General features: G+C 39.9%; 1 protein-coding gene across 3 annotated transcripts in view; it reads left to right on the top strand.

Moving 5' to 3' along the window:
* Positions 1-14,973, top strand: part of UGGT1 (UDP-glucose glycoprotein glucosyltransferase 1) — a 39,027-nt gene that overhangs the window by 23,085 nt on the left and 969 nt on the right. For 2 of the 3 annotated variants that reach the window (XM_053389600.1, XM_053389601.1), the window contains exons 21-40: positions 639-662; positions 1,163-1,257; positions 1,747-1,953; positions 2,089-2,220; positions 4,273-4,403; positions 4,914-5,009; positions 5,332-5,434; positions 5,954-6,033; positions 6,862-7,051; positions 7,596-7,754; positions 8,094-8,179; positions 8,542-8,626; positions 9,601-9,689; positions 10,255-10,359; positions 10,851-10,935; positions 11,564-11,746; positions 12,304-12,464; positions 12,930-13,044; positions 13,975-14,091; positions 14,492-14,660. In XM_053389600.1, the coding sequence (XP_053245575.1) occupies positions 639-662; positions 1,163-1,257; positions 1,747-1,953; positions 2,089-2,220; positions 4,273-4,403; positions 4,914-5,009; positions 5,332-5,434; positions 5,954-6,033; positions 6,862-7,051; positions 7,596-7,754; positions 8,094-8,179; positions 8,542-8,626; positions 9,601-9,689; positions 10,255-10,359; positions 10,851-10,935; positions 11,564-11,746; positions 12,304-12,464; positions 12,930-13,044; positions 13,975-14,091; positions 14,492-14,660 (2,412 nt within the window). The remainder of the gene's footprint in view (positions 1-638; positions 663-1,162; positions 1,258-1,746; positions 1,954-2,088; positions 2,221-4,272; positions 4,404-4,913; positions 5,010-5,331; positions 5,435-5,953; positions 6,034-6,861; positions 7,052-7,595; positions 7,755-8,093; positions 8,180-8,541; positions 8,627-9,600; positions 9,690-10,254; positions 10,360-10,850; positions 10,936-11,563; positions 11,747-12,303; positions 12,465-12,929; positions 13,045-13,974; positions 14,092-14,491; positions 14,661-14,973) is intronic. The other variant, XM_053389602.1, reaches the window with a different exon arrangement.

The following is a 14,973-nucleotide window of genomic DNA, read 5'->3' as shown; positions in this document are numbered from 1 at the left end:
GTCACCCATGCTTTTTGATAACTACATAAAATCAGTGTGAGAAATGTGGTAGAGATTTTGACTTCAGTATCTTCAGTATACAGTATGCATCTTGCACAGGGGTTATAGAGCGTATATGCAAAAACGTGTATAGTCAAACCATCCCCATGAAACTGCCCCTGCGCAAGCAATCTTACCTTCTAGAGCAGGGGTAGGCAACCTAAGGCCCAGGGGCCAGTTGTGGCCCAACTGCCTTCTCAATAAGCCCTGTTATTGATAATTAACACCTGCCATCATGATTCACTCCTTGTGAACATACAGCTAAAGACTAGAGCTGTCTTTGAAAACTGGAGGTATTTGGAAAATCATGTGTCATATAGGATCTTGTCAGGCGTATCAACTAGGCTTCAGTGTGAAGAGGACAAGGCATGACAGATCCATTTCATTTGGAAGGGGTGCATGACTTCTGAAAATTAGAGAAATACTAGAGATGTTGTGGTTTCCTATTGCTGGAAATGAATTAATTCATAGTTGCCTCTGACATTAGTCACTGTTTACAAGGGTCATGCATACCCTGCCGTGGCTGTTGGGTACTTGCAAGGTCTATTCTGTAAACTAATTATATCTTTTCCCACTCTTTCCTGTTTTACTTCTGTCAGGCATGTCCTCCAAGGAAATTTATGGTAATGAGCTTGAGTGCATTTCTTTCCTTTTTTGCATTACTAATTTAAATACATTAAATCATGCTCAGAGCCCTTAGTTATTGACCTTAGAATCTGTAGGGAATGAAAAATAGATGCATGTTTTAAAATATTTCCAGAAATATAATTTGAGTCCACATTAAAAAGTTTTGTTTATTTGCTAACAGGAAAACTTAAGTTGCTTAAATATTCTTTGATAAAAAGAATAAAAATCTTAAATGAATAGCTAAATAAACCCCAGATAATAAACAGAATTATGCATGTGCCTTATTTTGTGTACCTTAAAAGATAAACTTAATTTTAACAGAGATATATACACATGCTGTTACCCTTGATAAATACTAATACCATTGGGATCTTTTTGTATCTTGCCTGAATGACTTTTCGAAACACTGCATGTGCCCAGGTTGAAATGGAAATGCGCATTATGATATTATCAGCTTCAATTTTCTTTCTTGAATGCGTTGTTGTTCCTTTTACAGATGATTCATTTGTTAGACCAGTGACTTTCTGGATTGTGGGAGACTTTGACAAGCCATCTGGAAGGCAGCTTTTGTATGATGCTATCAAACACCAGGTATGTAGCGGCCTTTGTTGAAGAAGGGAAGGAAGGGAAGCAGTATTGTCAGTATACTTGGGGAACTGAGCTACACCACCTGATTGTTTTTTGTGCCTTTGAGGGACAGGTATGACTAATCGCTAGGCTCTCTGTGTTTAAAGGAAGAGCAACCAATTGTTCTTTCATACCATCATGCCTTGCTGCACCCTAAGATCTGAGTACTGGAGAGGAGCAAGCCATAATCCTTGGCTTAGCATTATGTTTCAGCCAGGGTTTACTTTGTTTTCTCGTAGCAAAGAAAAATAGATAAACTGAGAACAAACTTTTGTTTATCGTGCTTTGTTTGCACAAACCCTCGGTCAACTATAGTGCTAAGCCCAGGGATGATGGTTTGTTTCTACCCAGCACAAGCAGGAAGCAGGCACAATCAGCTTTCCTCTACATTTAAACACTGGCCTTCGGTGCTTGTACAAACTGTGTTCTAATGCACATTTGGTTTTTATGCAGAAATCCAGTAACCATGTCCGGATTGGCGTGATCAGCAACCCCAGTGAAGACCCAACCAGCAACAACACAATCATTGCTAGGGCTATATGGGCAGCCTTACAGACGCAAACATCTAACAATGCCAAGAACTTCATCACAAAATTAGCCAAGGAAGAGAATGCAAAGATGCTGGAGGCTGGAGCTGATATTACGGAATTTGCTGTTGGAGTAAGTATAAGCTGGCTTTTGCTGTGAGGTTGTACACTAGTAAAATGGAGCAGCAGTACCCATTTCTTTTTTTAATTTACAGCTTTCCTGTCTTGTCTCTGAACTTACTTTTACTCAGGGTCTCTTTTCTTTCAGGGTATGGATATTGATATTTTCAAGGAAGCCTTTGACTCTCCTAAAGTGGATTTTGTTCTTTCACATACCATGTACTCCAGGGATGTTCTTAAACTGAAAAAAGGGCAGAGGGCAGTGATCAGCAATGGCAGGGTAAGCTGGATTCCCCCCCCCCCCCGCAAAGAGAGCTGTTTCACTTCCAGGAAACTGTTTCAACATGCTTAGCCTGCCTAATTCTCCACACTTGAGGGAGTTGAGAATTTTAACTTTGCATATTAGTCAATAAAAATAATGGGAGCCAGTCTTTTGATCTGACATGTGTTTGAAAATTAGTTGGAGCTGAAAATTACCAGTACATGATAGGTCTTTGTTTAGGGTGGCATTAATAGCTGGGTTCACTTTACTTTCATTGAGCTACTCCCCATATATTTTTTTAAGTCCTGTAATGGAAGGTCCCCAAAAGGTTGAATGTTATATTACATAGAAGTATATGATTTCATACTTTGGGAAATGAACAGAGTTTTCCATATATTTGAGTAATGTATCTTGAAGCCTGGAATTTTATTGTTTACACCTGTTTATCCTAATAAGCCCCAAACCCTTTTGTATGTGTGTGAAATCCACCTTGAATAATTAACAGTAGCATTCAGCTTCTCAGAATGAAACACTTTCCCACAGCAGTCCTCTGGGAATGCATACTAATGGATCTAATTAATCCATTGGTTTTGGAATTCGGTTTTTCTTAACTGATTGGCAGTGAAATGGTTTTGCTCATACGAGTTTGCGTGAATTTTTTGAAAATTTGCTTCCTTGCCATATTTATATAATACTTTTCAGTCTAACAAAGCCCCCAGGGCTTCTGACAATATCTGTACTTAAAAAAAAACAACTTTTGCAAAAAACAACAACCAACCAGACAATAAATAACAATGCATGATCTGGGCCCACAAACCCTCTGAAAAGTCAACATTTCCAGTAGGTTTTGAAATTCTGAAAAGACAGAAGTGTCATGCGTTCCAAGTTCTGGATAGGGTTGCCTTTCCCTGGAAGGAGCAGGTTCATAACTTGGGGATATTCCTGGATCCAACATGGACACTTGAGACCCTGGTGGTCTTGAGGGCTAGGAGTGCCTACTTCCAGCTGCGACCATTTGCCGGCTATGGCCACTCTTGACAGAGATGACTTGGCCATGGTACTCTATGCTCTAGTAACTTCCAGTTCGGATTGGAATGCAGTTTTTGTGGGGCTACTATCCTTGAAGACTATTTGGAAATATCAACAGGCAGGTTCACAATAAAGCAACCAAATTACTGGACGAGGTTGCTTTTAGAACTCATGTAACTGCTGTTTTAAAACAGCTGCACTGGCTGTCAGTTAGTTTCTGGGCCCAATTTAAGGTGCTCATGCTAGTGTTTAAAACCTTAAATGACTTAGGCCCCAAATGTTTGAGAAACCACCTCATTTCCTGTGGACTCTCTTGGTACCTCTACCCCCTCAGACATTTGGCAGGGAGTAAGACAAAGATGGCCTGGGAGAGGCCGTTCTCTGTGACAGCCCTAAGTTGTAGAATTCCCTCCCCACAGTGGTGTGTCTTGTCACCCTTGCTGTACAGCTTTCAGCAAATGCTCATCTCTTTGGCCTTCAACACTGGAGATCTGTGTTTTCAGCATCCATTCTATCCCTGTGACTATAATTTGTTTTAAGCCTTTTTAATACTGAATTTTAAATTATTGTAACCCATCCCAGACCTGCTGGTGAAGGGTGTGTAATAAATTTAATAATAGTAGCAGTAGCAGTAGCAGTAGCAGTAGTAGTAGTAGTAGTAGTAGTAGTAGTAGTAGTAGTAGAAAAGCACAAATATACTTCTCGCAGGAGCGCATTACAGAGCCTTTGAGGCAGCACCAAAATGGCCCTGTCTTGTGTGAACACTTCACTTTCATGAAGTGAAAGCAAGACCTCAGATGTTGACCTGATTGGGAAGGTTCATATGGTAGGAAGCAATTGACACAGTTGCTAGTGCAACGATGGACAATGTGAACTTTCAAAGTAGTGAATATTTGACTGGTTAAATTCTGAACAGTAATATGAGTTGGATTACTGTGTGCATCACAGGGGGTGAGTAATTATGGTCCCGCCACAGTTTTCTTCACTTTCCTTGACTGTCTTACTGCTCTAATGCAAGCTAATTTTCCATTTTATCTTTAGATCATTGGGCCATTGGAAGATGGTGAGCTTTTTAACCAGGATGACTTTCACTTGCTGGAGAATATTATTTTAAAGACTTCTGGTCAGAAAATAAAATCTCACGTTCAGGAGCTAGGAGTGGAGGAAGATCTGTAAGTAAAAATGAGCCAATGACAAACAGTGTGAAAATTGGGGATCCAATTTCTTCATTTGGTTTCTATAAGTAGGAACAGAGTAGATGAGGGAGAGTCTTTTATTTTTGTACTAGTACAAAATACCAGTTTTTAGGTTCCAAGTAAGTTCTCATAATGGGCTGGATTCTATGAACTGAGGATAGACTTCCTCTTGCAGAACAAGGCCTTTCTGCCTTTCCCCTCCCAAGCCGTACATGAAGACTGGGAAACCTTCAGGTGGGGTTTGCAGCATTGTAGGGTGTGTGTGGGTTGGGGGGGTTATATTCACAGAAATAGGCTACTCTTGTGCAAGTACAAAGGCAGGTTCGTTCTATTTGTGCATGACACTGCTGGATCCAAACTAGTTACTATTTTATCTTTTGCTAAAGCATCTAGTGTATTTTTAGCTTCCATATTAAAAATATCACTTGATTAGGCCATTTTAGCATGGAAAGCAAATATTTGAGCAGATGGAATTTTTCTCTGTAGTGCAAGTGATCTTGTAATGAAGGTGGATGCTCTTCTGTCTGCTCAGCCAAAAGGAGAGGCAAGAATTGAATACCATTTCTTTGAGGACCGATACAGGTAAATATATGGATATAGATATTCTACTTTTATGTATATGGGTTATGTAAATTCGCTTTCTCTATAATCTTCAAAAAGCTTCACATTAACTTGGGGTTTTTTTATTTGCTAGAATTAGAGAATGCTAATACATCATTTGGGATGTAAGACTAAATAGGAAATTGATTGCTTCTTCCTATGCATTGACAATTCAATCTCTGTTTATAGAAGGCATTGATGAATATATATTATGTGGGACTGGGGGTAGGCTTTGTTTATATTTCTCTCATGGGCTAAAACATAACATGCATATGTCAGTTTGTATTTTTTTCTTTTTCTTTAGCGCAATTAAATTAAGACCAAAGGAAGGAGAGACGTATTTTGACGTTGTGGCTGTTGTAGACCCTGCTACCAGAGATGCACAAAGACTTGCTCCTCTACTAATGGTGTGAATATATTATTAGTTTGCAGTATAACCAGTAGCTGAAGAATGTTCCATAATATACCAAACATTACCTTTCCTTATCTTGATATATAAGGTTGTTTTCATCATTCTTGAAAACACATTGCCTTTTGTGTAAAGTTTAAAATGTGGAACTTAAGTTGTTTTACATTGGAAAGTAATTATTATCAATATGGAGAAGACTAAAACATTTAAGGTGGTTATTTAAATAAAATATAACCTGTTTAATGGGAACCTCAACTCATCATGTAAGAAGATTTTCTGTTTCTCCCCTCTAATCTCTTCCTTTTAAAAATTGATCCTTCTAACCTTTCTCTTTCATCCCAAATTGTTTCTAAATAACCTTAGTGTAGCTGCTCCACAGAAAGTTACCTGAGCATTTCAGCTTTAGCTAGCCAGTAGAAAGAGACAAATTTGCAGATATAGGATAGGTAGGGCATTGCAAGAAATGTACACAATTAGCTGTGAATTTAACTTTCTATGTCCCTTGTTTTGTTTTAAGGTATTGAACAAACTAATAAACATGAACCTCAGAGTTTTTATGAATTGCCAGTCCAAACTCTCTGACATGCCTTTGAAAAGGTGAGGAATGGCTAAATTTATAAAATGTAATTAAGTGGGAAGCAAAACTACACTGCTTATTAAAAAATACTGCAAGTTTGCCTCTTGATGCTACTGTTAGAAAACTGTAGATTCAAACTGTGTGGGCAGGGCTGTGTGAGCTTCAAGAGAGCTGCATTAGCCTCCACTTCAATTGATGTGTGATTTCCATATTGGAAGGAATATTGCCTCCACGTAAATCTTGTTTTGTGATATTAGGCTTCATTACAGTGATAAAAGCCATCCTATGTTCTGTCAGCTTTGTAGTGGATTTGCAGAAATTACGAAAATTAATCTGGTGTAATAAAGGTTCATGCAATGGGGGTTGGGACTTTTCTTTTCATGTTGCAGTTTTTTTTGTGCATAATGGAATGTCAATCTTCAGGATGGCATTTAAGGAGACTGCTGAAAGAGAGTGAAATTTCTGACTCATTTCGGTCTTCTACTTTCTGATGTTTTGGTGGTGTTGCTAAAATAGGAATTCAATTCCCTATTTTATGCCCCAGTCACTGTTTTGTTTTTAGTAGAAGCACAGAAAGGCAAAGAAAGGAATGAGTAATATGAGAGGAGCATAGTTTTTAAAAATGCTTGGCTTGAGTTTTGTTAGGAAAAGGAAAAGCTGAGGCACATCTTCAAGCACCAGAACCTAGAAGGTTGTTTGTTTGTGGGGTTCCGACAGTATGCTTTTTCAAAGCCGTGTAAGGCTATCAAGGTTACAGATTTGAAAGGCATAACATAAAGACAATTGACTGTGACACCTGCAGGATTTGAGATTAAAACATTCTGATACTTGTCATTTTTAAATTATAGTTTTTATCGCTATGTTTTGGAGCCAGAAATAACTTTCAGTGCAGAGAAACTCTTCGTTCCTGGCCCAGTAGCCAAATTCTTGGATATGCCCCAGTCCCCCTTGTTTACTTTGAATCTAAACACGCCTGAGAGCTGGATGGTGGAGTCTGTAAGGACACCATATGATCTTGACAACATTTATTTAGCGGAGGTAAGTCCAGTCAATGTGTGTGTCCCAATCTGAAGAGGAGGGTTCATTTCAGAATTTATAATACTACTACTAGTAATTATAATAAATAAAAATATTAATACCCCATGCATCTGGCTGGGTTGCAAACAAAACCATTTAATCAACTTTAGCCTTAATTACAGGTTAAAACTGCTCTGATTAACTGGTACGGCTAAATTTGGAGAGCAAACTGCACAAACACACTCCTTCCTTTGCCAAATGTTGTTTGCTTGTTTGTTTCAGGGCAGACCACTGTGCCTTGCCTGATAGCAGCAAGAACCACAAGCAACTGAAGCCAGTTGTGCTCAGTTGAAATCAGTGCAGATCATTTTCTTGCATGAGGCTTCCCCACCATGCGTATGGGAGTTCGTATTAATAAGCCATTTTGCCTCTGTTGTATTACTTTTAAGACAGGGGTGGGGGCCCTGGGGGTCTCCAGGTGCTCTTGGACTTTATCTGCCCCCAGCCTCAGCTTTTACCTTGTTATGTTTTTTGACTGCTTAAAAATGTGTTTTCTTTTTCCCAGGTGGAGAGTGTTGTGGCAGCCGAGTATGAGTTAGAGCACCTCCTTTTGGAAGGGCACTGCTACGATATCACAACAGGGCAGCCCCCGCGAGGGCTCCAGTTCACACTGGGAACATCAACAAACCCCGTGGTTGTCGACACCATTGTTATGGCCAATTTAGTAAGTGACTATCTTCCTTGCTGAATTAAAGTGGAAAACCTGTTGAAACAGATCTGAGTGCTCCAATTGGCCACTCAAGTGACTTATGCTTTTAATATGGGAAAGAGGCAAGCCTAAATTTTCTGGTGTTGGAAGTGCCTAATTCCTAAGGTCTAATTTGAACTCAGAGTTAACAGAGCATCTTTTCTGATTGTGGGTTGGCCATCATATTCTTGAAAGCTTGTTTGCTGTGCAACCACTGCTAATTAAGGGAAGCATTTTATTCTCTCTCATCTTGATGTGATGCTCAGTACAAGTTATCTATCACGGGTATTTGTCTTTTCTCTTTCCCCTTCACAGGGCTACTTCCAGCTGAAAGCCAATCCTGGTTCCTGGTTTCTGAGACTTAGAAAGGGAAGGTCTGATGATATCTACAGAATTTACAGGTGAGGTGGCAAAAAGCATTACTCTTGGGTTTGTATGTTTTTGGTTAAAATCCATTTGGGCTAGTATGGTCTTTCAGCATGGCATTGGTTGTGTTGAGCAGGGTTTTTTCCTCTCTTACTTGGCAATACACATGGGTTCTCTTCACCTCCCTAAGTTAACAAATTAGGAATTGCATGAAATGTGTTTATGTTTTTACTTTATGTTTCTTTCTGAAATACTTGGGAGGCGTACTATGAAGGAAAAGCATTGTTTAATATAGGCCCATGATGAAAAGTAGGAAAGAATTAGCAGAACTAGTAACAAAGCAGCACTCCTCCTACAGTGATTATTGAGCTAATTTAATTATTCTGATCAATTTTAGCCACGATGGTACAGATTCTCCACCAGATGCCAGTGATGTTGTTGTTGTTATCAACAACTTCAAGAGCAAAATTATTAAAGTGAAGGTGAGTTTGAAAAAGACACAATAAAAGTAGTAATTACAGCAACATTTGTTTAAATGCACACACTCACTCACCGCATATTTATTAAAAAAAATGACAATGTTTGCCCTCCTATAGAGGGCTTTCTGGACAAAACAGAGAAATGCAATCCTTTAAAGTTTCAGGTAAGTTAGGAGATGGGACAACATCTGAATAATCATCCATAATGCAACACCTCTTCCTAGAATTTATACTTCCCAGCTTATTAGAAGAGCAAAAGGAAGCTCCATTTGGCTCCTTATTTGTCTGTTAGGTAGGAGCACCTGCCCTACAAATGCTCTGCCAACTCACAGAATGGGATGCTGATGTGGAGAAGGGGTCATTGGAAACCAACCTTTCACACACCCCATGAACAGGAGGGGGTAGGGAAAGATGCAAATGGAAGGGTGGCCTATATGTACAGAACTACACACTGCAGGTCCTAGAATATATTTAATAACCTTTTGTGTTTGAATATAGTTGCCAAACCTGCATTTCTGAGTTTACTTGTCTACATCAAGGATGGGGAGACTGTGGCCCTCCAGGTGATGGCTTCCAGCTCCCTTCAGCCCGAGCTGATCAGGGATGAAAGGCTCTGCAGTCCTGGAGGTCACAGGTTCCCCACCCCTGACATATATTAAAGAGGAAGTGCACCCACCTTTTCTTCTAGTATTTCTCACCATGTGAGGTAATCTGGAAGTGATATTGTAGGAGATGCAGTTTACTCGAATTGAATGTTTCACCTTTCCTTCAAGCCAAAGAGCTAGCTGGAATTTCACTTTGAGATTTCTTAGCCAAGCATTCCTCCCTGCCCCTCAAGGTGTCATTGTCTACAATTTACTTGGTAGTGTGGCACAATTCTAATTGGGGGGGAAACACAAAATGTATCAAGCCAGATGGTGTTTCAAAAGAAGCTTTTAGTAAGAAGCTTAAGCTAATTCACTGTTCTTTCTTCACAGGTTCAGAAGAAATTGGATATGCTGAATGAAGATTTGCTAAGTGATGGAACAAACGAAAACGAATCTGGATTTTGGGAATCTCTTAAATGGTGAGCATGGCTGTCTTCATTCACTGCCTTTCAAGTTTGCTAACCTGAAAGATTCCTTGATCCTTGTAGCTGCTACAGAATACATATAATCCTGATGTGTCTCGTTATAATTAAATACCACATCACTAAATTTAGAGTACTTTTTAATTTTTTGATTAAGAATGACTTGATGCCATCCTTTCATAGGAGTAGGTATTGCTTTGCCACTAAATCAAATGTGAATAAATTTGAGAAGAGTTGTAATGCTGTCTGCAGAATTGTTCATTGTTTTTTCCAGCGAGTGTGATTAACGTTTGGTGGCAGGAGCTTCCATTGGAAAGTTCTATGAAATCAGTGCATTTGTTTTTGAATGGAATGTTTCACATTCAAAAGAGGCTGGATTTTCTGTCTTTAGGTTTTCCATCTTGAGGTTATGATAATATGAAGCACCCCAGGCAGATAGGCAATGCCTGCTACAGTCCCAACAAGTGTTGGTTAGGTGGAGAATATAGAGTGGAAGTGTAAACCTGGCTGTCTTATATGACGTTGCAGTATAAACATTGCTCTTTCCCCCCTCCTTTTTAAGGGGCTTCACGGGTGGACAGAAGAAAGAAGAGGTGAAGCAGGAAAAGGATGATGTGATCAACATATTTTCTGTGGCATCAGGGCATCTATATGAGAGATTTCTCCGGTTAGTCTAGAATCAGTAGTGCATGACTCAAATTGGAAAGCATATTACTACTACTTGTAAACCACAGTTTGAGAGACTCTGTATATAACCTTTATAGGCTACATTTCTGCATTGCAGGGGGTTGGAGTAGATGACCCTTCGGGTCTCTTCCAGCTCTATGGTTCTGTGTACCTGGAATATAATACCATATATGTAAAAACCTTGTGGGTTCCCCCCCCCCCGTATGAATATAGCCATAATGCAGCACCAAAAAAAAAAAACATAACTTGCCTTATGGTATGTATTATTAAGATACAATTGGTCAAAGCATGCTGATATAGCAAGGGTCATATAATATTGATCTTCTCGTGGTGCCATCAGTAATTTCATGAATACAAATTGCCTGAAGGAGCAAGATGTGAGAGCAGGACACTGTACGCTGCTAATTTGGGTTAGTTCTAGATTTATTTATTTATTTTTAAATCACCTTTGCCTGTCTATTGCCTTAACAGGATAATGATGCTATCTGTGCTGAAACACACACAAACTCCAGTGAAGTTCTGGTTCCTGAAGAACTATTTGTCACCTACGTTTAAGGTTTGTTGTAAGAACTTGCTTTATATTTTCTTTGTTGGAAGCCCGAAGCTTCCCAGCCCCTCTCCCTCTACTATGTCTGTTTCTGTGTATCTTCAGCTACTTGCACATGCACCTTTATCATTGAGAGATTAGTGGTAGTAATTTTATTTATTAAATTTCTTAAGTTATTTTCTCAAAAACAAGACCCGAGCCAACTTAGAAAGCATTTAAAATATACAAGAGACAATAGATGCTTGTTGTCATGTTTATATCCTGCTCTTCCTCCCAAAGCAGCCCAGGGAGGAATAAATATCTGGTTCCTTTAAGGTTTTTATTGGGTTTTGTTTTTGTGTTGCTATAAGCATAAAGTACAGTGGACGCTTGGGTTGTGAACGTGATCTGTTCGGGATGCATGTTCGCAACCTGCAGCGGCTCGTCTGCGCATGCGCAGGTTGCAATGCGGCACTTATGCACAAAGCACGATTGCCGAAACCTGGAAGTAACCCATTCCAGGACTTCCGGGTTTTGGCGGTCCGCAACCCCCCCAAAAAACGCAACCTGAAGCGTCTGTAACCCGAGGTATGACTGTACTTTAAATATCATTTTGTATCAGAAACTGTTGGTACCACAAAGCATTATTTTGTTCCAGGAATTCATCCCATATATGGCTGAAAAATACAATTTCCAGTATGAACTAGTCCAGTACAAATGGCCACGATGGCTTCACCAGCAAACAGAGAAGCAGCGCATCATCTGGGGTTACAAAATTCTTTTTCTGGATGTGCTGTTCCCCCTTGCTGTTGATAAATTCCTGTTTGTAGATGCTGACCAGGTAAGTGGTCTTCAAGCTTCAAAAATTACCAGGTCAGTGCCATACATCTTTGCTGGCACGTGCAAGAGGGTACTCTCAGAAAAGTGCAGTAAAATGGAGAAATTAGCAACCAGGGAATAAACGCTCTGGGAGGCAAAACACAGCAAGTCTTGTGCCTTCAGCAGATGTTAGGCCTATCCCATATCTCTACTAACACCTGCTTGTGGCTGATTGCTCTTTCTCTCCACCCAGAGCCCATGTTAGGATGGTGGAAGGAGGCTGTACAGTTCCCAGGAGGAGGGAAGGAAGAGTTCATTGCCATCTTGGGTCATGTTCAGTCAGAGAAACAGAGGGCAGATCCTGATTTGGTAAAGCGGGTCTGGAGTTGTTCCCATCTATGGCAGTGGCCTTGGTAGTGGAGATGAGAGTGAAGTTGAGAAGCCAGGACTGTCATGTGTATCTCACCTGTCAATCTTGATGGGCCTTTAGTTAATAACTCTCATAACTTTTGGAGGTTGTAGTCCCACATTCTCAACAGAACTGAAATTGAAAGTGGGGTATGAATGACTTTTCTTTAGATTGTGCGTACAGACCTCAAGGAGCTAAGAGATTTCAACTTGGACGGGGCCCCTTACGGTTACACACCATTCTGTGAAAGTCGCAGAGAGATGGATGGATACAGATTCTGGAAGTCAGGATACTGGGCAAGTCACTTGGCAGGAAGAAAATACCACATCAGGTGATAGAAGTTTGTTGTTCCTGATACTGTGCTGCTGTTTGCTTCTGCTTTTTTTATAGTACTACTTGAAAGCGCTGCATCATCCAACTGCTGCTGTCTAGTGATGGTGAAATGGTGTTGAAAACATGTGTTTGTGTGTAGGATTTGTGCCTCTTGTATTGGAAGTTCCATCACAAAATGAAGAGTGTCCATTTGACATTTTAGACAATAGTTGTCTATTTCTTGTATGCTTTCCTTTTATAGACACAAAATCTTCATTGTCATAGGTTAATTTATCATAAGACATATGGGTTTACCTTTGACAGGAACAAATGCAAATAGATTAATGTGATGCATTCTGTTTTTTAGAACATTCATCCAATTTGCCTGCTTGTGATATATTTATTTTGAGAATCTTATCTGTGCATTTTGCATTTTACCTCCTAAGGTAGCAGTCAGTGAAACAGTTGCTCTCTTTGTTCTTAGTGCTCTCTATGTTGTGGATTTGAAGAAGTTCCGGAAGATAGCTGCTGGGGATCGGCTTAGAGGACAATATCAAGGCCTGAGCCAGGATCCCAACAGTCTCTCCAACCTTGATCAGGTACTTGTTATGCTTTCATTACAGTTTTGTGTTTTTTAAAATAATTTTAAACAACTTAATTTTTAAAGCATCTGCAGAATTCTATCTTTTGGAAAGCTGCAGGGTCAGCACATAGGTACCGTGTTCTTCGCTCTATAAGACGCACCAGACCACAAGACGCACCTAGTTTTTGGAGGAGGAAAACAAGAAAAAGAAAATTCTGAATCTCAGAAGCCAGAACAGCAAGAGGGATCACTGCGCAGTGGCTTCTGGGATATCTGCGCAGCCTGCATTCGCTCCATAAGACGCACACAGATTTCCCCTTACTTTTTAGGAGGGAAAAAGTGAGTCTTATAGAGCAAAAAATACAGTAATTAAGATGGGTGCTTGATGGCGGGAGGACATATATTGAGATTGGTATGGAGGCAAAATAGGACACATAAAGCACTAGTGGCAGGTGAATGGCCAAGTGGAACTCAATAACCATAAACTGAAGGCATGTGGGCTCTAGGACCGGTGTGACAACCAAGTGTATCACTTGTGGGACAGGAGGAAACGTGGTCACTTAGATGGAACTAGAGCTCTTTGCTTTTAAAAGCCAATAATTTATGGTTTGATAGTTGCCAGGCTTGAAAAAGAAAAACAGCTAGATACTGAGGGCTTACAAATTCTCATTCTGTCCAATGTCTTCATGTTGTTATAACTGTAATCCATCATTCTTGTCTCTTCTTCATGAATATTTTATGGTCTGAAAACCACATGGGGTGATCTCAGCTAGATTTCTGTTCCAGCGTATAATTTTTTTTGGTCATGGTTTTTGCTGTTAAAGTTTGGAGGGCTGTTGGTTTGTGTTCGTGCTTGCTTTTCCAGGATTCCTTGTACCCGCACTATTCTTAGTTTTCATATGATTACTGGGTTAAAAGAACTGCAATTTTGTTTTCCTTCCAACAGGACTTGCCAAACAACATGATCCATCAGGTGCCCATTAAATCACTCCCGCAAGAGTGGCTTTGGTGTGAAACGTGGTGCGATGATGCTTCGAAGAAAAGAGCAAAAACCATTGATCTGGTAAGACTCCTTTGTACACAAAAAAAGCAGGAAGGGGCACGTGCCACATTTCAGTAAGATTTCAATGTGTTTAAATTCTATAATTTTATCACAGCATAAGGATACTTTCTCTAGCTTTCCTGCTTTCATACTTTTTCAAAGAAAAAACTTCATCAGTTAAATAAGGGGGGTGTTGTGTTCAGATTTTGCATTCCCAGGAGGTAATTTAATCTCCAAAGACTGGCCTGGGGACCAAAAGCATCAATTGTGACCTCTTAGTAAAGTTGTTGCCTTCAGGCAGTGAGTGCTTCACAATTGTGGACCATATGCAACCTGGCATAGCAATGCATATGTATGAAACTATATTCAGGGATCTCAGACCCACAGATTTATTGGCAATGACTTATGTGTTGTGTTGCAGTGCAATAACCCAATGACCAAAGAGCCAAAGCTGCAGGCGGCAATGAGAATCGTCCCTGAGTGGCAGGACTACGATCAAGAAATTAAGCAGCTTTTTAGGCGTTTCCACGAAGAAAAAGAATCAGGAACGCTTTTTGAGACAAATGAAACTAAACCACAAAGTCGAGAAGGTAATTGGTTTCCCTCACACTGCTTTTAAGATGCAGCTGTTACCTGTAAACTGAGGTCAGGTGTGCCTGCTGATGGAGTTGTCTGCCCATTTCCTAAGACACAAAAGCTCAGTTTGGACCATTTTAAGGCATAAATGCAGAAAATATACTATAGTGAGCCATTTAAACTTCAACCTGTGATAACTGACCATGCAGGTTTTATTGTGCCAAAGGTGAGACGTCTGCACTAGAAGAAATGGTAGTCAGTCCCTCAGTTATTTTGACCTTTGGAAAATCAGTATATTAACTGCTTTTTAAAAAGTGGTTCTAAAGT

Source organism: Podarcis raffonei, chromosome 5 (genome assembly GCF_027172205.1).
Source record: "Podarcis raffonei isolate rPodRaf1 chromosome 5, rPodRaf1.pri, whole genome shotgun sequence".
Taxonomy (NCBI): domain Eukaryota; kingdom Metazoa; phylum Chordata; class Lepidosauria; order Squamata; family Lacertidae; genus Podarcis; species Podarcis raffonei.
Note: the sequence above shows the minus strand (reverse complement) of the source record. Positions and strands in the feature narration are given on the sequence as shown.